General features: G+C 49.3%; 1 protein-coding gene across 2 annotated transcripts in view; it reads right to left on the bottom strand.

The window, feature by feature from the left end:
• SCARA3 (scavenger receptor class A member 3) overlaps positions 1-18824 on the bottom strand; it is a 35173-nt gene extending 16349 nt beyond the window's left edge. Inside the window, exons 1-3 of one of the 2 annotated variants that reach the window (XM_033134098.1) lie at positions 18560-18824; positions 4594-4689; positions 3262-3381 (exon numbers count right to left, since the gene is read on the bottom strand). In XM_033134098.1, coding sequence (XP_032989989.1) covers positions 3262-3381; positions 4594-4689; positions 18560-18566 — 223 coding nt within the window. In that variant the 5' untranslated portion in view covers positions 18567-18824. The remainder of the gene's footprint in view (positions 1-3261; positions 3382-4593; positions 4690-18559) is intronic. The other variant, XM_033134099.1, reaches the window with a different exon arrangement.
• Between the last annotated feature and the right edge of the window lie 460 nt (positions 18825-19284).

The raw sequence follows: 19284 nt of genomic DNA, 5'->3' as shown, positions 1-19284 counted from the left end.
CCACCAGGCACCTGGCTGAGCCTGGTAAGAAGAGGAAGGCACAGATGGGATGGAGAGTTGACAAGGTATTTCCCACAGATCTTATGAAGGTCACGTGTGGGAAGGGAATTTGCTACACCAAGAGAGTTGGGTAATGCAACTTGTGGTCCAGATTTGCCTCAAATACATTGGGTGACTTCAGGCAAGTCAATTAACATTTCTGGAGGTCAAGTGGATCATCTGTAAAATGAGAATATGAAACTAGATGGCTTCTACGGTTCTTATCAGCTCCAAAATGCTAGATTCCAAATGTTTTGGAATCTCAGGGCTTTATTTAACATTGTAGAGGTCAGAGCTGTTGAGATCTAATTAGTGACAGTGACCTGTTGAGAAAGCCTAGGAACAATGATAATGCCCTTATATTAGACTAACACTTTACAGGTCAGGGTATTCATTATTCCATTTGATCCTCCCACCAATTTTTTTTTTTTTTTTAAGATTTTATTGGGGAAGGGGAAGAGGATGAGCCATCCGGGAGCTCAGCGGCAAGGGGTCGTGTTCAATTTTAGTTGCAGGGGGCGGAGCCCACCATCCCTTGTGGGAGTCGAGGAATCGAACTGGCAACCTTGTGGATGAGAGCCCACTGGCCCATGTGGGAATTGAACCGGCAGCCTTAACCGCCTAAGCCACCGGGCCAGCCCTCCTCCCACCAATTTTTAAGAGCCCTTGTATAGATGGGGAACAGAGATGCCGAGAGATTGAATAACTTTGACTCCTATTCTCAGGATTTATAAAGTCTCAACCAAGCCAACAGCCAAGGGCTCACTCAAATAATTCACCCCGTTCATTTCTTTGTTGCACATTTCATGATTTGTGCTTATATATTAATTTGGTCAGCCATCTTCCTTACTTTTAGACCTTATTTTTTATCCTGTAAAAATTGTTTTGTAATATATACTATATAGTAATAATTTATAAATGAATAGGTATATTTTGGAGGTGTGAGCCTATCCATTTCTTCTTTTCCAACATTTAATTATAAAAATTTCCTAACAAACAGAATAATCAAAAGACTGTACAGTGAGTATCCATGTATTTACTGCTTCTAGTCTATAATTAACATTTTGCTATATTTACTTTATTATACATCTGTCCACTTTATCTTTCTATCCATCCATCAATCCATCTAATTTTTGGATGCAATTTAAATCATTTTTTTTACTGATGGGGTGCACAGTCAAGAAAGTTCATAGATTACTACTCTAGATCAGGGGCTGGCAAATTAGGATTTGTAGGTTAAACCCAGGACCATGTCTGTTGTATTGGAATATAGCCATTCCCATTCATTTACATAACGCCTCTGGCTGCTTTTGTTCTCCTATGACAGAGTTTGGTTTTCACAAAGACCACATGTGGCCTGCAAATCCTAAAATACTGGGGGGTGCCAAAAAAATGCATACACATGACTTGGATTTATCTTTTGTTATCAGTCTATATTGAGTATTACGATTTTTTTTAAGTTCCTTTTTTTTTTTTCCTCTTCTTCCGCCTCCCCCCCTCCAACTCAGGTTCAAGCCATTGTTTCTCAGTCTAGTTGTGGAGGACCTAGCTCCCTGACCCATGCTGGTATTATGAGCCTTGTGGTTCCCCCGGCTGAGGTAGTTGGTCACCAGTTGTCTGCGAGAGCTGCTGGCCACTCACGCTGGCCACCGGCCGCTCCTAGCGGCACATGGTAGCCTGCGGCAGCACTCAGCAGCCTGTGGCAGCCCAGGACAACATTGTTTCATTCAATATCAGTTATAACGTCGATGAGAAAAATAAATCGATTCCTGGCAGGGTGACTGTGTGGAGTTTCCACGTGCTCCCCATGTCTGAGTGAGTTTTCTCTGGGAACTCTGGTTTCCTCCCACATCCCAAACATGGGCATGTGAGGTGCACTGGGGTGTCTGACTTGTCCTAGTCTGGGTGAGCGTGCATGTGGGTGATGCACCTTGTGATGGAAGGGCATTCTGTCCAGGGTGGGTGCTCCCTTTGCGCCCTGAGCCGCCGGGAGAGGCTCTGGCCACCCACGACCCTGAACTGAAATAAGCGGGTGGGAAAAGTGTTCTCGTGTTTTTCTTCACCTTTCTTAAATGTATGTCTAGTCCACATTTATTTCAATGTTTAATATTATAAGTGTTTGGGGTCTTTATTTAGAAGTTTGGTGATGTTTCTGTGACCAGAAATACGCTGTAGGAACTTAACTCTTGTTCATATCGATTAGTCTGTGGTAAAACGGGTTTGGGTATATGGTAGTTTCACTTAAGGCTACAGTTTCCAAGAACCTATCAACGAAGTTAAATGAGGACTTACCGTATCTCTAACCAGGGCCAGAACCAGGCACCCCCTTCTTATGGTTCAGCATCTGGAATGAGGCGCCTTCCTTGCCTTGCTTGTCTCACCCTAGTCCCAGCCTTGTGTCTAATATCTAGTCCACGGGGGCAAACAAACTTACAGCTTCCTTAGTAAAGAAGTCTGGATTTTTAAAATCTGAAGCTAAGAACGAAATGGGATTGCAGTGAAAAGTTGTCGAATTTGTTTTCATCAGTTTACCACAAGCTGGTAGCATCCAGAAGGCAGAAGTTACCTGAACGTGGAGGTATGCCATTACCTAGGTCAGCGACCACTCATACAAACCACCACACCTGAGATCCCTGGCTCTCATCTGTAGGACTCTGATTTAGTAGGTCTGGGTGGAGGACCCAAGAATCTGCATTTTAACAAACTGGGGGTGATACTGGCGCAGGCAGGCATCCAACCTCACCTTAAGGAACAGTCACAAAGCCAGCGCTTAGGAATCACCCAACCAGTGACCTCAACCCTGGATGTACAACAGAATCATCTGGAGAGCTTAAAAATCCTGAATTAGTTCCATTATCCAAGGTGAGACCCAGGCATCAGTGTTTGTTAAAGCTCCCCGGTGATTCTAACATGGAGCTAAAACTGAGAACCTGATCTAGTCCGATCTTCTCATTTTACCATAGGAAAACAGAGGTCCTGAGAGGGGATGTGCCTTGCTTAAGAGCCACACGGCCAATTATTGACCGGAAATTAGGAGCCAGTCTTTGCGGTTTGAATCAGGCATTGAGACTGCCTCGCCAGAAAGAGGCTGGTTCTGGGCCCCGGCACAGAGATCTGTGTCTGTGTAGGGGGTTTTGGTGCAGGACCCCTGATCAGAAACTTCTCTGCAGCCCAGGTGGGGGTAGGGGTAAGGCCTGAGCTAGCCTGAGATGCTGCACTCACCCAGAGAGGCCAGCACAGCCACCGCCACCAGGAGCAGGGCCAGGAAGAGGTAAAGAATCCGCACGGACGTGTGCAAAGACAGGTTCTTCTGGCAGCGGCTGCAGCGGGCCCCCAGCCGGCCTGTGGAGGGACAAAAGGACAGTGACTTAGGCCAGTGGCTGAGGCTGCTGCTAAAGAGTCCGTTCCATATTCCTGCCCTGGCCCGTCTCATCACATTTCATGTTCTCGATCTTCCATCTTTACCCATCTCTTGGCCTTTCCTCTAGGTCCCAGAGCTTTCAGGAAGAGACCAGAATCAGCATCTTCAAAGAACTCCCCACCACTACCATCGTTCTCTCCGTGGCATCATTATTCCGCCCGGGCTGTGAGGAAACATTTCTGCCTGATACATTGGCCTTCCTGATGATCTACAGCGTGGGGCAGCCAGCCTCTTTTCACCTTGGGATGACCAACTCATCCTGGTTTGCCTAGGACTTTCCCGGTTTCAGCACTGAAAGTCTCATGTCATGGGAACTTCTCAATATGGGGCACACCAGGACGGTTTGCCAAGACTGAAAGTCACACACCCTGGAAGACCCCTCAGTTCCAGGCAAACCAGAAGGTTGGTCACCAATCCCCAAACTTCACAGAGAACCAGCAGTTCTCCTGGAAAGCAAACAAATGGTTCCAGTCCATCAATTAGTCCCTGGCACAGAGAAGGAGGAAACAGTATTCCTGGCTACTCTAGCAGGTGGCCCATGCCCAGCGGGAATGCAGTGATGGCCCCAGCTGTGAATGTCTAAGGTGAGTTTGATTTCAGCTGCACGTTGTGAGTACCAGGAATGTCTAAAAGTCCTGAAGCGCCTTTCACAACTCCAGGCCAAAAGATATCAGAATTTCTGAGGGCTAGTCTCAGGCATCCCTGGGTGAGTACAATGTATAGCCAAGATTGAGAACAGCTGCTCCGATCTATACTGAAACCCACCAAGAAGCCTTACTCCAAGTAACAATTCTGATTAACCAAATGCCAAGCTGTGGGCCTAAGAAGGACAGGCCACTAGGCTGGCATGGGATACAAGGAAGGGGACAGTTCTGGGGAAGCTAGAAGACAGGACCTAGGGGAGATGGCAGAGGTCCCCTCTGGAGGCAGACGGCACTTGTGTCAAACTGATTTCATCGTACTGCATAACCCAGGCCCACGTGACTGTCTTTTTGCCTTCCAGGAGGCGGTGGGGAAAGGACAGCCAGGATTTTGAAGCTATATAAAGAGACAGGTCACCAGCCTGAGCATGGGAGAGAGGAAGAAGTCTCAGGCCAGAGAGGAGATCAAAGGGCAGCCCCCAGAGCCCTTACCCTCCTGTGTGCACGGGAAGGACGGCATGTCCTCGTCACCAGCCAGGTCCTCTTCTGAAACACACAACGCATCTCCGTCACCGCCGGCTGACCTCACTGTAATGGAGCCAAGTGCCGTCAGAAGCCAGGCTGGGACCCCGAGTCCCACTCCCCCTCTCCAGTTGCCCATTTATTAACAGTCCCCACATCCTGGACCCTCCCCCCCCCCAGCCCCTGGGTCCAATTCAGCTCACTGGAGCTCCAGGTGACCTGATGGTAAACAGAGAAAATGGGGTCAGAAGTAAGAATCAAGTGGCTGAGGAACTGGGATGTTCCAGCACCTCTGGGTGAGGAGATTTCATGATCACCCACAAGCCGGAAAAGACACACAGGTCAGCTGAGCTGCCTACTCTGCACAGGCCTTGCTCAAACCCCGTGGGTTAGGGTAAGAAGAAATCAGAGCAGGTTGCTTGATCGGCTCAGCTTGATCGGTTGCTTGATCGGCTCAGCAGGTTGCTTGATCGGCTCATGCCCTGACACATGGTAACCCAAGCGGGTGGATTTCCCCTCTAGCTTCTTGCACCTGCTCCCCTTTTTTAAAGGAGCAGACTCGCTGGACTGAGACTCAGAAATCTTCCACCACAAATGTGGGCATGACCAATCCGTAGGAAGATTGTGACCAACCAGAAAAGACTGGAGCCAAAAAACCCAACCCGAATTGCTGTTCTAGGGTGACACGGTGTAGCAGGGCCTGGGGCAGCGCCTTCTAGGGTTGGGGCTTTATGCTGGGGGTCTTTCAGCTCAGCTGCCCCGGCTTATGGCACTCACAGCCTACTCTCCACCTGCACCCATGACTCTAGGTTCCTGACATCCAGCTTCCGTATTTGTTGACCCATCCAGATTCAGCTACAATTTGCTTTTTTTTTTTTTTTTTTGGCTTGGTCCTCGGGGATTTTCCATTTTCTTTCAACCTTAGGTATGCATTTGGCAGTTTGCTTATAGTTTAGTACTTATAGTCCCGGGATATTTTAAGCCAGTAATGCTTAGAAGTAGAAGCTCCAAGTTTTGTTTTCTTTTATTTCCTTTTTTAATGCCATGAAGGGCCAGGTCTTGCCCCGAAGCCATCTTCACCATCTTCACAACAGCCGTATAAGCTTCACAGTCCAAAGTATCGCTTTGAGGGAGAGAAAGACTGATGTGGAGAGAAGTCAGGGACGGTGCCGATCAGCACCCAGAAGATGTGGTGAAGCTGAGACTGGAACTCAGAAATCTTTGCTACCATACCTACCCTCTCCTCAAAGGAACAAGCAAAGGTTCTACAAATGCTAAGAAACCAGGGAGAAATGAAGGAGGCCGGCCCCACGCCTGAGGGTGTGATGGACCCTCAGGGGTTCTGACAATGACCTGGAAGCAGCCTGAGTAGCACCTGTGACTTCATTTCCCAAATGTTGGGACTATTGTGGTCAACGCTGCAGCCAACGGGCAGAGTGGGCAAGAAACTGAATGGGGTCAGTAGGGGAGGGACTGTGGGTGACCCCAAATTAAAGATGTCGACCATCATCGCTATGAATGCCCTCTGCTTGTTGTCTAGGTCATGGCTCATATATCATTTCCTCAGCAGTCTTCCTGGAGCTCCCAGGCTGCAGTAAGTCCCGTGTTACATATACTTCCATGTGCTCTGTATTTTCCCTGTGTAGAATGCAATACACCTATTATTCAACAGCTCTCTTCAACAGGTTACAGATCTGAGGATGGGGAAATGTGTCTGTCTTGTCTGCTTTATCTAAAGCCCCTAGCACAGTGATTGGCATAGAGAAACGCTCAACAAACACAATTTCAAATGAGTCTATGAATGAGTTTGTATAGTGCTTTCCAGAAGTGGTTCTATGCCTGCCTATGGAACCACTGGGCAGCTTGATCAAGAGACCAAAGTCAGCGCCCCACCCTCAGAGATTCTGAGTTAATTTGGGGGAGGGTGGAGACCTGGGCTCACATCCATCCTCCCATTTGATCCCTACTACTAGCCTGATAGGTCGTTGGAGGGTGGGAAATCAGTCTCCCAGTTTTACAGGTGAGGAAGGTGAATTGCGGGGAGGGGATGCTCGCTTTTTATGTCTGGCTAAAGTCACAGAACCAGTTAGCAGCAAAGCCTCCTAAATCCTGGTTGAGTTTTCCTCTTCACAATAAGAGTCCAGATAACCTCTCTCTCTCCTAGAGCTAGTGTGTTCTCATGTGTGCATATGTATGTACGCACTTTGGAGGGGGGTGTACAGTGGCAGAAGGAAGGCTGATGTGGCGAGCACCACTGGTCCCTTTACATGTATCCTAAGAAACCAGCCTTTTCAGCCCCGCTTTCTGTCTGAGGCTGCCATCCCATCATGAATCTGCCAACAGTTTACAGGATAACTTTGCCTGGCAGGTTACCAGGATTACCACCCTATTCCCATAAACTGGTGCCTCAGGCAAGGCCGACCAGGATTCCTCGGGGCTTTCTGTGCAGTGTGACCCAAACCTCACCCTACTAGCCAGGCCCTCTCATCCGCAGATGATCTCAGCCAGAACCATGCTGCGGGCTGTCGGATTTACCGCCATCCCAACCCCTCGGGAGGTATTCCTTCCACTCATTGGAGCAGAAACGTCCTCGAGGCCTTCCTGCCAGTGTTTCTCATTTCTCCCCACCCCTTGACGGTGCTTCCCAGGCCTCCCTCGTGATTGGGCCTCCTCCCTGTTCTGGCTCCAGGGCTAATTTCATCACTTCACTGTTTATAGCCTTTGCAGGGAATCTGGGAAGACTTAAATCAAGCAAGGCTGACACCAACGTTCAGCAAACATCCCCACAAAAAGTACACAGCGTTGTCATAACTTTGCTCTCCCATTGAGAGCCCCCCAAATTGGCCATCATTAGCAAGTGGGAACTAATAAAGGCCCGGTTCCGGTACTTTGTGGCGCAGCCCATGGGAAGGGAAATGACAGCTGCCAGCACGATCTCAGCTCTCTCTAGACAGGGGTTCACAAGTATTTGGCCTTATTCCCTTTGCTGACATTTCAGCTCCATAACTCACCGCCCTCCCCAATCCCAGAAGAGTTCTCTTCTCTTTCTAATGCTTTGGACTTCCTGTTCACTAGGGCTGAGCCATGGACCTGGGGGACCCCTAACTTACCTATGCCTGGAATGCTATAGCAACTCTCCACTTTCGCCTTGTTCATTTTAATGAGAACACAATCCAAAGCATTTGTGAGGCTTTTATAAGCCAAGCCCTTTGCAAGCACAGGCTCATTACATTCACTTTACCCCGAGATTGTTCTGGTCAGAGCATGGAGGAAGAAGCAGATGTAAAGAACTCAGAGAAGCTTGGCCTGGGGATACAGATTGATTAGAAGATGACTGATTAGATTGATTAGGATTTTGTACTCCCCCCTTGCACTGGGCCAAGTGGGGTTGACAGGGACAAGAAAAGAATGTCTCCCCCCATCTCCCATGCCTACCTCTTCCCGTGCCTTCTGGGGTGATCTTAGTGTTGCTAAGATCAACACTAAGAATCAACACTTCAGAAAAGCTACACTTCACCCAGCTTTCTGAAGTGTATTCAGAGACAAGAAGTAGGAAGAGAACTTGTAAGTCACAGAACCTACCTGTCATGTTACAAAGGCTCAGAGAGGGTAAGGGACCTGATGGCTAGTTAGTGGTTCCTAAATGTCCAGGGATGCGAAGCAAGATCCAAACACACACACAGAGTCCTTGGAGAGTGGCACATACCCAGTTTAGACAGGCCAGAAAGCTGGGCAAAGCCTTTGCCATCCATTCAGGCCTAACATCTATCTGACCTCCTAGCAGTTTTTCATCTCCTCAGTGTCAGGAAATCTTTCCTCAGCACAGGGCTGATCTTACAGTGAGTGTTCAAAATAGACGGGTTACTGACCCTTTGAGAAGGCCTGCCTCCTCAGTTAATTGTTAATTCTCCTGTTTCAATTAAGGATTCATTTTTATTCAAAAATACAGATTAATGACTTAAAATGTGGTTTAAATATGGTTTATTCTTAGAGTTCTCCATGGCTACCGAGTGTTGGGGAGTGCTGCTGCATTGAGACTGCAAAGGCGTAACTCAGTAGAGATTTAAAATTAACATACAGAGGCCTAATGTTTGAACTGAAAAGGAATGAACTGGGGAGGACGGACTGGAACAAGGGATATGAGATTCCTTTCCTAAAGCTAAAAGGCCTCTCTTGTGTTTTTTTGGTTTTGTGTGTGTGTGTGTGTTTTTTTTTTTTTGGTGGGGGGTGTTCATTAGTGTCCCAGTTAATTACCTTAGAATACCACTGACGTTTTTATGGCCCTCCAAAATAAGGCCCTGACCCTTCCCTGTGTCATCCATACACTAGCCATGGATAATTAAGGACTTTTTGACATGCTGAAAATTGAGGAGCCCTAAGTATCAAATATTATGGGTTGCCAGGTGTCTGGACTGGTTGGAGAAGTCGCCATATTGTAGGCCATGGGTTTCTAAAGAGCATCTGAGTTCCCAGGAAGGCAGAAATAGCCTCTGTTGCATTCTCTCTTTTTACTTCTTCTTCTTCTTCTTTTCTTTTCTTTTTTCATTTTGCTGATCCTGGATAAAGACTATTGTGACAGAAGTGACTGAGATTGGGAAAGGAAACTGGAGAAAAATATGGTAATACCTGGACCTAGAAGTCTATGGGAAAGGCCCTTTCCGAGCACAAGGTCCGGACAAGCTTGGGATAGCATGCTGCTCTGGGTAGTGACTATCTAAGCCTCTATAGGCCAGTGTCTGCCTACCCTGTTCCACAGGCCCCAGGAATTGGAGCTGTCACAAGGGGGCAGCATCCTGTACTAAAGAAACCAGGCCCACGAATTACCTACCAAAGGCACCACCAAGCCCCACTCTTCGTCTAGCGATCCCTACCCAAATTACAGGCAGTGTGTCTAACAAAGCGAACAGCTTTGGAAGCCAGTGTTGTAAGCTCAGACTCATGAAACAGTGGCAACCACTGGAGATTTGGAAGCGCCTCTGTTCCTCTCCTACCTCAGGTCATAATATCCAGCCCAAACACCAGAAGGACGGCCACAGAAGGAACTTTTTTTTTCCCCCCACAGAGCCACGTGGGAGGTTTGATGGAAGGTGAATGTGTTGGCACATTGCGAGGCTGACTGCTGACTCTGCTGGGGTTGAGCTCAGTTCACTTCTCCTTCTGGAGGTGGAAAATAGCCCGGACCTGTTAACCAACTGCTAACTCAACTGTGGTCACCGACTCCAGCTTTCTTTTGGTTGACCAAAAATGTGGAGTTAATTCACTCCCTAGCCTTTCCGCAACCTTCCATCAGAGTCAGCAAGGGGGAGAGATTCGAGGAATTGAATAAAAGGTCTTTCTTTGGGAACTTCAAGGAACATATTTTGATGATTATCTTCTACGGAGTTCACAGAGTGGGTTTTCAAAACAGCCAATTGGGTCAGTAAAAATAAAGATTTGAGAGTCTTCTCAGGAGCCAGTGCTATATTTAAAATTGCAGAACAGCTATAGTCTAAGGTGGGGGACGCTATAATTAAGATTGCAAAATTGTTTTCATTAGAACCCTCCTGCCATTAACCCCTCCCCAGAGGCTTCCTTTGTGGATGTGGCTATATTCGGATGGGAATTGGTCGGCTCCTCTCAGCTCTAATAAATCTGGTCTTTCCCTTTCTGATTCTCCTGCTCGTCAAGTTCTCATGATCGATCTGCTTCTCTGAACACTCACCTCCTTCCTGCTCCTTCATTCCTAAAATCCACGTGTGCTGCTCTGGGACAGCCTTTCCTCTCCCCCTGCCACCTCTACCTGAATGCTCGCAACCAGCCCACAGTCTCCCACCTCTGCTTCCTTCCACTGTGTTCCTGGTAACCGCAGAGCTTATGGGCAAACTCCCCCTTTATCCTAAATGACTTTCCTCCCTATTCTTGCCCTCCGTGTTTCTCACTGGGGCACTCTTGGCATTTGGGTGGTACGATTTTTCAATACCCAGGATTTTCCCACACTGCACAGACATTTAGCATTCTGGCCCCCTAAATGCCAGTAGCCGCCCCTGGTCCTTGTGATAATTCCAAATGGCTACTCTATTTCTAAAGATCCCTTCAAGAGGTGATAGAGCCTCTCGTTGAGAAGGGAACCTAGGCTATTCATTCAATTCAACCGACCCCAACTCTCCCCCATCACATACACACATCTCCTCTGTGTGGAGAGCAACTCCTCTACTGACCCTGAACCCCACAAATCCAGCGGGATGGGAGGGGTGGGATTCGGTTTCTTGATGTCTATTGTCACCTCTGGATCTTCAGACTCTGTGCTCACCATTTAGGTCCACGCCCTCTCTCACATGGAGCTCCCCTCTCCTTCTCTGAGCTTCATGTGCAAAAAGAGTGGCAATACCGTCTGCTTCACAGAGCTGCTGTGAAAATTCGTTGAGGTGATACATGAAACATGCCTGGCACATAGCAAATACTTGCTAAATGGTAGTAACTGTCATTTTTAGCGCAATTATTTTTTCTATCCCACAGGAATTTGCTGCCGTCACTTACTCCCTTTCCCAACACCCATCCTTTTCAGGACCCGTTACCAACTTTCAAGAAATCCATTTTCTAAAACATGTCCTCCTAAACACTAGTTCCAAAGTACTCTTTGTGCAAAAGGATTCTTTGATCAAGTAGGTCTGGGAAATGCTGCCTACTCTTTCACCATCTCAGAAACTCATATTCACACACTAAAATTTTTTCAGCCCTGCAAAAAAAAAAAAAAAAAAAAGAAAAGAAAAAAGAAAGAAAAGGCCCATTTCCATCCATGTTTAATTCTGTTTCTCAAACTTGTTTGACCATAGAACTTCCTGCCATTATTGAAAAAAATTTTCTATGAAATCCCATGGAAATAGTTATTCAGAGATACAGCTACTTTGGGGAACATCACCTGGACAGGATTATTTCTTCACCCTGTCTCTTGCCATCAACTCTAATGGAGGAAACATTTCCGTTGAAAGCCCACTGGTCCTGTGAACCTCAGGATCCCTTGACTAACAATGTGTAGGTCTCGTCTGCTCGCTGGCCATCGCTCAGCCTGCCCACCCTCTGCAGCAGGAAGCTTACTGCTGTTCCATCTGCAAGATTTCAAGCTCCTTTCTTACACCTCTCTCACTGTGTTTTCTACTCCCCGCTGCACTCAGTCTTTACACTCCCTACTTCACCCAGACTATCAGACTCGCCCCCCAGGATCAGCTTCAGCTCCCTGGAGACGTTGATTTTCTCGTCTGCCCTCATGAGCTTCCCTCCTCAGCCTGTTTTCTCTTCTCAGTGCTGGGGAAACCCAGCCCGGTGGGAGCACGTCAGTGAGTGGTGTGGCTTTGGCCCCACTCAAGTCCTGCCATCTGGACCCTCACGCACAATTGCTCATCTCAGCCCACCCCGTTCTCCAAAGATGAGCTCACCTCCTCCCTTTCTGAAAAGACCAAAACTTTTAGGAACAAGCTCTTCACCTTCCCCTAACTCTCTCTCCAGGTATTTCGCTTCAGATGCGGTGGAAGCAAGGGTGTGTGGAACGGCCCTCTCCGGCATTGGGAGCACGGTGTGGCATTCTATTTCCACACCTCAAATGAGCTGCCTTTTCACACAGCTATTCCCCTTTTAGGAATTTTCCCCCCCCAGGGAATACTTATACAGCTAGGCAGAGACAGATGTGTAAAGATTATCACTGCAGGCTACAATAAACCCAAGGAAAACAGTAAATAATTCAAATCCATCAGTAAAGGATTGGTTAAATATATATATATATTTATACTATGTATATAAATATATATATACACATAATATGTATATATATACATAACATATATATATACATATTATACATATATATTTATACATAAGTCATACTACGGAATATTATGCAACCATTTAAAAAATGAGGCAGATCTATATTTATTGCCCAGGAAATATACCTATGCTCTATTGTTGAATTTTTAAAACACATATACAGAATAACACGGATAGTATAATCTTACCTATGTGAAAAAAAATCTGTGCGCAAATATACACAGAAGGATTTCTGGAAGAAAGCTCATCCAGCTCTTGTCAATTATCTGAGTTTCCTTTTCCTTTCCTGAACTTTTCAAATTTTTTCATAATGAGTATGTAGCATGAAAAGATTAAATGCAACTAGCAATGCAAAAAGTCTTTCTATATCCTTAACCTCGGGTCACGGTAAAGAGTGACTTTGTTGCCATGGCAAAGCTCACCCACTCCTGCCTTCTTCCTGACTGTGCCCCCACTTCTCTTGCCCTCTTTCTTTCAGTGAGCACAGGCCAAGCTCTCCTTGAAAATCCCTTCGTGCCTGGCCCTGCTTCTTGCTTTAACCACTTAGTTCCTTTTTTCTGAAACTTCTCTGACACAAGCCCTCCCTGTGCCTTTACTTCCACTCTGCCATTCCCCGCTCAGCGTAGGCAGCTTTCTCTGGATCCAATAATCCTGGGCGAGCACAATTGATTGAGTCAATTGTGTTGATGTTGTTCATATCCTTCTTGGAATTTTCTCCTCTCAATTTCCATGACATTACCATCATACTTCTCTGCCTGTGTCCCCGACCACTCCTTTTGGCTCCTTCACAAGCTCATTTTCTTCCTCTCATTCTCTAAAAGGAGAGATTTCCCAACATCTCCAGGGAGAAGTAGCAACCAGGCCATCTCCTGACAAACCCTTCCAGGGCCTCTCCAATGTCAACAGGACACAGTTGGAAGTCCTCAGCATGGCAATCAAGGCCTCCGAGTCTTGTGACTCGCTGTGGTTCTCAGCCAATTCTCCACTCCCGGCAAATGTCTACCCCTCACCCCTAAACACATTTACCTAATGACATAATGCTCAGCTATCACCGGTACCATTCCCTGCCTCTCCTGACTGTCCCTGGAACGACACAATCCAAATCTTGTCCACCCTTCAACTCCTCCCCAAAGTCTTCCTGAACTGCCCCAACTTGAAATGCGCTCTTGATCTCAGGTGATTTCTACGGAATCTACCCTATGTCCCACTCATTGCTTCTCCTGCATCATCTCCCTTGATTATTTGGTTTTCTTCCTAAGGGTATAGGTCTCATCTCTGCCTGAAGACAGGAGCTGTATCCTTGCCAACCTTTAAACTAGCACGCCTCCTCCCCAAAAGCAGGTACTCAATACATGTTTGTTGACTGAAAAGTGTGGAACAACATCCCGGGAGAACCAATATTTCCATTTGGGTTCAGGGGGATGTGAAGGTGTCTCCTGTGAGCCTTGAAGGAGGTGCCTGCGGGTCTCCACCGAGAGATGTTCGGGACACTGCTGGAAAGATGGGACCAGAGCTCAGAGGAGTAAATCTGGTACCATCAGCCTATTCCCATGTCAAATCTATGGGACTGGGTAGATTGTTAAAAAATGGGGGCCTAGTAAAAACCACTGAGTCCACGGCTGAAATCACAGACTCATCAGAAGAAGAGCAGCAAAAGAGACGGGGAAAGAACCAATACCACCCCAAACTGCCTTCTTGGAACGTCTCTGATGACACTTTACACTTTCAGTCTTTTTTGGATGATTCGGGCACACATCGTAAGTGTCCTAGCCAAAGTTAAGATCCTTGAAAGAATAATATGTTTCTCTTTGCACCGCTGCCTCTTTCTCAGACATTAAACATACAGGGATACACAAGCCCTGGCATTTGGCCGTTGGTCAATGGATGTTTGTTAAATAGAATCACGAATCTTCACCGAGTAACTACATGACGTTGTACGGATACCAGGGTGTGATTCTTGCCTTTAAGGATTTCAGCCCAGTGCGGGGCTCAGATGCAGGCACTGAACAAATGTAGTGGATACCTCCTGTGTGCCACGTGCTGTGTGGCAGTGAGACAGGAAAGAGGCAGGCAGGGTGCCCTTGCTCATGCAATTCACATCTGACACAACCCTGTAAGCTTATTCTGGGGGAGAAGTTCACGTGTGTGTGTGTGTGTCTGTGTGTGTGTGTGTGTGTGTGTGAAATCTTGATAGATAAATAGATGGGTCGATACAAATATACATATACTCTCACAGAAGGAAAAACAATAGAGTAGAATCTTAGAGCTGGAAAGAACCTCAAAGTTCATGCCATCTATCTGCAGATGAGGGGACTGAGGGCCAGGGAGTATCAATGACTTTATCGTAGGTATATAGTGATAAAGCTAGTCTGTGACAGGGCTAGGCTTAACATCAGGGCTTCAGTGCTCACAAAACACACACACACACACACACACACACACACACACACACGCTAAATTAACGTGGGCAGTGTATACGAGTGGCACAGTTCGTCGTGCTGCTGTACTTGCCAATTCTAACACCCAGCACAGCTGCCTGTACTTCGTGAAAACTGCCAAGCTATCCACCAACATCTACTGAGAGGCAGAATTCTTTTTCCTCTCTCCCAAATTAGCTATGGGCTGTGAGACTACAGTTATTAAAATTACCCCAGCTGGATGGCAAGGTGACCTGTGTGTGTGTGTGTGTGTGTGTGTGTGTGTGAATGTTTGGAGCTGATTTCCAACATTTGAGCTCCCCCACCCCTTGCCAAACTGTGGCTGTTTAGAGGCTCTTTGCACCTTTGTCAGAGCAGCTCCTTTTCTTCTAGTCTCAGGTGCCTGCTGGTGCCCCGAACTCTGGGGACAGAGGTCAGGCTTTCCAAGGGGACTCGGTTTGCCTGCTCAGGAGTGGATATAATCTTCCCCCACCAAGCTGTGGGAGGTAGATTTTCCTGGAACCACGTTGCTGTGTTTTGCAGCCCCCTCCTCTCTCTGCCCGCCCTTTGCCCACAGTGTGTGGGCACAGCTCTCTGGTTCTGTGGGGAGGGGCTGTTCTTCCCACGCTTGGGGAACAGCGGGGTGTGGCTCTGCTCTGTCTGTGGCAGCTGAGGACAAGTCTCCCAGGGGCAAAGCGTGGTCCCTGCGGCAGGCCTGCTTCCAATCAGCTCTCCACCGCATCACTTCCGCTCCCCAAGTGGACTCAGGCCCCAGAGCTCCCGGGCTGAGTTCACAGTGCATCAGGGCACATGGACACTCAGGAGAACAGGATCCTGAGAGGGAAACACTCTGACCAGAGCTTCACATGGAGCCAGGACTAGACACCGTGCCTTTGACTCTCAAAACAGTTATCTTCGTTGTGAACCAGCCTGCGTGGGGATGAGGGGCCCCGTGTAGCTGGGTGGGCTCCCACCACAGGCCCTTCTCACGGGAGATGTAGAAACAATTCCATAGCTGGCTCTTAATGGTTCAGACGAGCCAGTGGGAAGCCAGAAGCCGAGCCTGTCACCAAGGGGCTGGTGGCAGCTGTGTACCCCTCAGGTGTTAGAAGGGCTGCACTGGGGATCAGGTGCCAGCTTGCATCAAAAGATGTGGCTGTTTGGGAGGCCTGGCTGGCAGGCAGGCAGGAGAGGCCTCAGGGTGGAAACAGCTCGGCTGGCAGAGCTGGCCCTGGCCCCTAGCCACTGGTGGCGGCGCTCCTCAGAGTACGTGTTTTCTTGTTTAAGTACCGTCCCTACAAACACCCCTCTCTCCACAAAACATAACATCACCGTGTTTTGCTTTGAGTGGGGGTGGTGAATCTTGCCAACAGATGTGATTCTCAGATTGGTGGGGCCTTGGAGAATTTGAAGCCAGCTTCCCCTCAGGAAAGAGCTGCTCTGGAAGGGGCGGCCCTGCTCTGCAGGGCATTTACTTTTTCCATGTGGGTGAAAAAAATCCTGATTCTTCACACTCCACAGATCCCAAAGGGCAAATATTTGCTGTCTGCCCTGCCTTTTCCATCTCAGGCAGAGGTGGTGGCTCCTCCTGGCCTCCAGAAAGGAAGAGGAAAGACCCTGCAGAGAGGTGTGCTGGGCATCATCCTCGCCTTCCCCTGCAGCTCTGCAGACCGGGCCCCTGGGATGTTATGAAAGAGCACGGGATCGTTTCTCAGAGAATGGAGGAAAAATACACAAGGGCTGCCTGAAGGGCTCAGTGGGCAGAAATTCGGCCCCACGTGGTGGTGAGGCTGTACGTGAGAGCAAGAAAATGAAATGAGAGGGGCAGGCCTTGGGCTTCTCTCTGGGACCCACAGCCTCCCAGCCAGCAGGCCAGAAGGACCCAGAGACCCAAGGACATGATGACCCATTTCAGCTCGTCCTCTTCAGGTACCTCCACTAACTATTCAGTCACACCAGCTGTTTTCTCCTCCACTCATGGGAGTGGAATTGCCTCACTGGGTTTCAGAAAGGTGGGTCATACGTTCCTGACTCCTTCTTCCTCGGGAGCTGGATGTCTCTCTTCCATTGTAGAGGATTTCGGCTCTGCCTCTCTTTCCCGCACTATGTTTTCTATTACAGTGTTTGTCTGGAGTGGTGGAGCCAAACCACTCTGAGAATGTGCAGCATCTCAGCATCATCATTAAGGCCCAGTGGTGTGGTGAGATGTGGTCTAAGACCTTTCCTTTCTGGAGGCTTCTGGGTAATGACCTGCCCCGGCCAGCTGACTGGGAAGGGTATAGCTCCATAGATGTGGTAGCTGAGAGCAGAAAGTTGGTGGGTGAGGCTCCTCCCTGTTGCCACACGAATTCCCTGGGGTTGATTATAACTTGCTTGCCTCATCCCAGACAGCCCAAAACATGGTGGGGCCATCAGGAAGGACAGAGGGGCCAGAGGCCAGAGGGGTCTATTAGCAAGCGCTCTGGCCTGGAAGTCAGGAGCCCTGGGCTCTAGTCTCCCCGACTGGCTGTGAATCTTAAAGCAAGTTCCTTCTCGTGTGTATAGGACCGGCAACATAGTTTGAATGTTAAAAAATGATTAAGAATTTCAAGACAGCGACCGCAGAGCATTAACTTAGTGTGAGGCTTTCCAAGAGTGGGGCCCTGTGGGAACGCACGGGTTTCATACCCAGGGGAGCTGGTCCTACCTGTTTGGGCCTCAGTTTCCTCACCTGTACAATGTGGAGGCTGCATTCAATCCAAGGAACCCTCAGACCCATGTACGAGTATGTAAAAGAGACTAACAGAGCTGTTTCTTCAACATCACCTGAGAGTATAGTTTCAAGCCCTGCAGATGCTCTCGAAGGTCCTTTTTAGTTTCAACATTGAATAAGTGAAAGATGGTGAGGTTCTCGTGGGTAGGAGCACAAACATCTGCCACGAAAGGGGGCTATGAAAGGATTATTGAAAAGCTCGGGAGATAGAATGAAAAAAGCATTGAAGTTTCCCTATCCCATGGCCTCCATCTCCCTTAGTCTGAAAAGGAGCCCGAAGACCAAGAGTCTCTTTCCCAGGCCTCAAGAAAGCCAGGCCCAGGTATGAGCACCTGGGACCAAGTCTGGTTCTTGTTTCCATCCCAAGCACCAGCTGCAAAAGCCACCATCAAGATGACCCACTGCTCTGGGGACCTGGACCTCTGGTCTTCTCCAGCTGCTTTGTCCCCCAGGAGGTCAGAGGGCATGGTTAGTCAGCCAGGGTTCAGAGGTTGGGAAGGGCAGGGCCTAGGCTACAGTCTCTCCTGAGGAAGTGGTCGACGTCCCTGGCGGACAGAGAACTGGAGGCCTGGGGATGGGCAGAAGCCTCTGAGAAGGGTCCCCTGGATGAGGATTTACAACTGCTAGAATATTGGGCTGGTGACATCTTTCTGCGCTGACTGGTTAAAGGGATCGGAAACTTCTTTGGAATTTAAAGTCGTTTTTTTTTAGGACTAGAGCAATGAACAGTGAGAACAGGACTGAATGAATTTTCTCCATGCTCCTTCCCTCCCCTTCCTCTTGACTTCAGGGCTCCAATACCTTCCGCAGGAGGGTCGGTCGGAGAGGCAGAGGGAAGACCCCCAAACTGCTGCCCCTCGGGGGCCTCCCCTTCTTAGCCCCGCCTGCAGGGAGAAGCGCCTCCGGGACCCGGACAGGGTGGGGTGGTCCCTCAGGGTCTCGCCTAGGAGCTCGCGCGCGCGGGGCTTACCTTTCATGGTCCCTTGTGCCGGGGCCTCCGGAGGGCCCCGCTGCCGGCGGCTCCAGCTGCGAGGTGACCCGGGTGAAGCCGGCGGCTCGTCCAGGGACACCCGATCGCCGCCCTACGCGCCGCCCGCGGGAGCCCGGTGGAGTGCGGGAGTTCTGCTCGAGCGCCGGGCCGCGGAGGCGGTGAGCCGAGGGGAGGGTCCGCGGGGTCGCAGCCTGGGGGCGCCGCGCCCGCCGCCCATCCCGCCGCCCGCCGCCCGCCGCCCGCGCGCTCCCCGCTGGAGGCCAGAGAGCTCTACTGCCGCCCGAGCCCCGCGCTCCCGCCCTCGCTCCCTCCCTCCTCGTCACTTCTTGGGCCCGGGCCCAGATCAACTTCCTTGGTATTTTCAAAACTGCCGCGGCCAGGCCTCTTTGTGCTGCCGCGGTCCCCGCGCCCGCGCCCCCGTCCCCCGCCCCGTCGCACGGCCTCGAACCCGCCTGCGCCCGCCGGGGCTGCGCTGGGGAAATGCGCAGGGAAGGCGCTTCTTGAGCAGTTGTTTATCTTGTGGGGACCGCCTGGAGGCTGGGAGCCCCTGGAGATTCGCCCTGGACATTTTTCTCACCCATCTAAGAGGTAGAGGGACTGGGAACAAGAAGAATCCCTGGGTTCCAGCCCCAGCCCTTATCGCCCCGGTTTTAGCAGTGAAAGTCCTGCATCCCCAAAACCTCTCAGGCCCGGGCAGTTCGGGA

This window comes from Rhinolophus ferrumequinum, chromosome 18 (genome assembly GCF_004115265.2).
Source record: "Rhinolophus ferrumequinum isolate MPI-CBG mRhiFer1 chromosome 18, mRhiFer1_v1.p, whole genome shotgun sequence".
In the NCBI taxonomy this organism is placed as follows: Eukaryota; Metazoa; Chordata; class Mammalia; order Chiroptera; family Rhinolophidae; genus Rhinolophus; species Rhinolophus ferrumequinum.
Note: the sequence above shows the minus strand (reverse complement) of the source record. Positions and strands in the feature narration are given on the sequence as shown.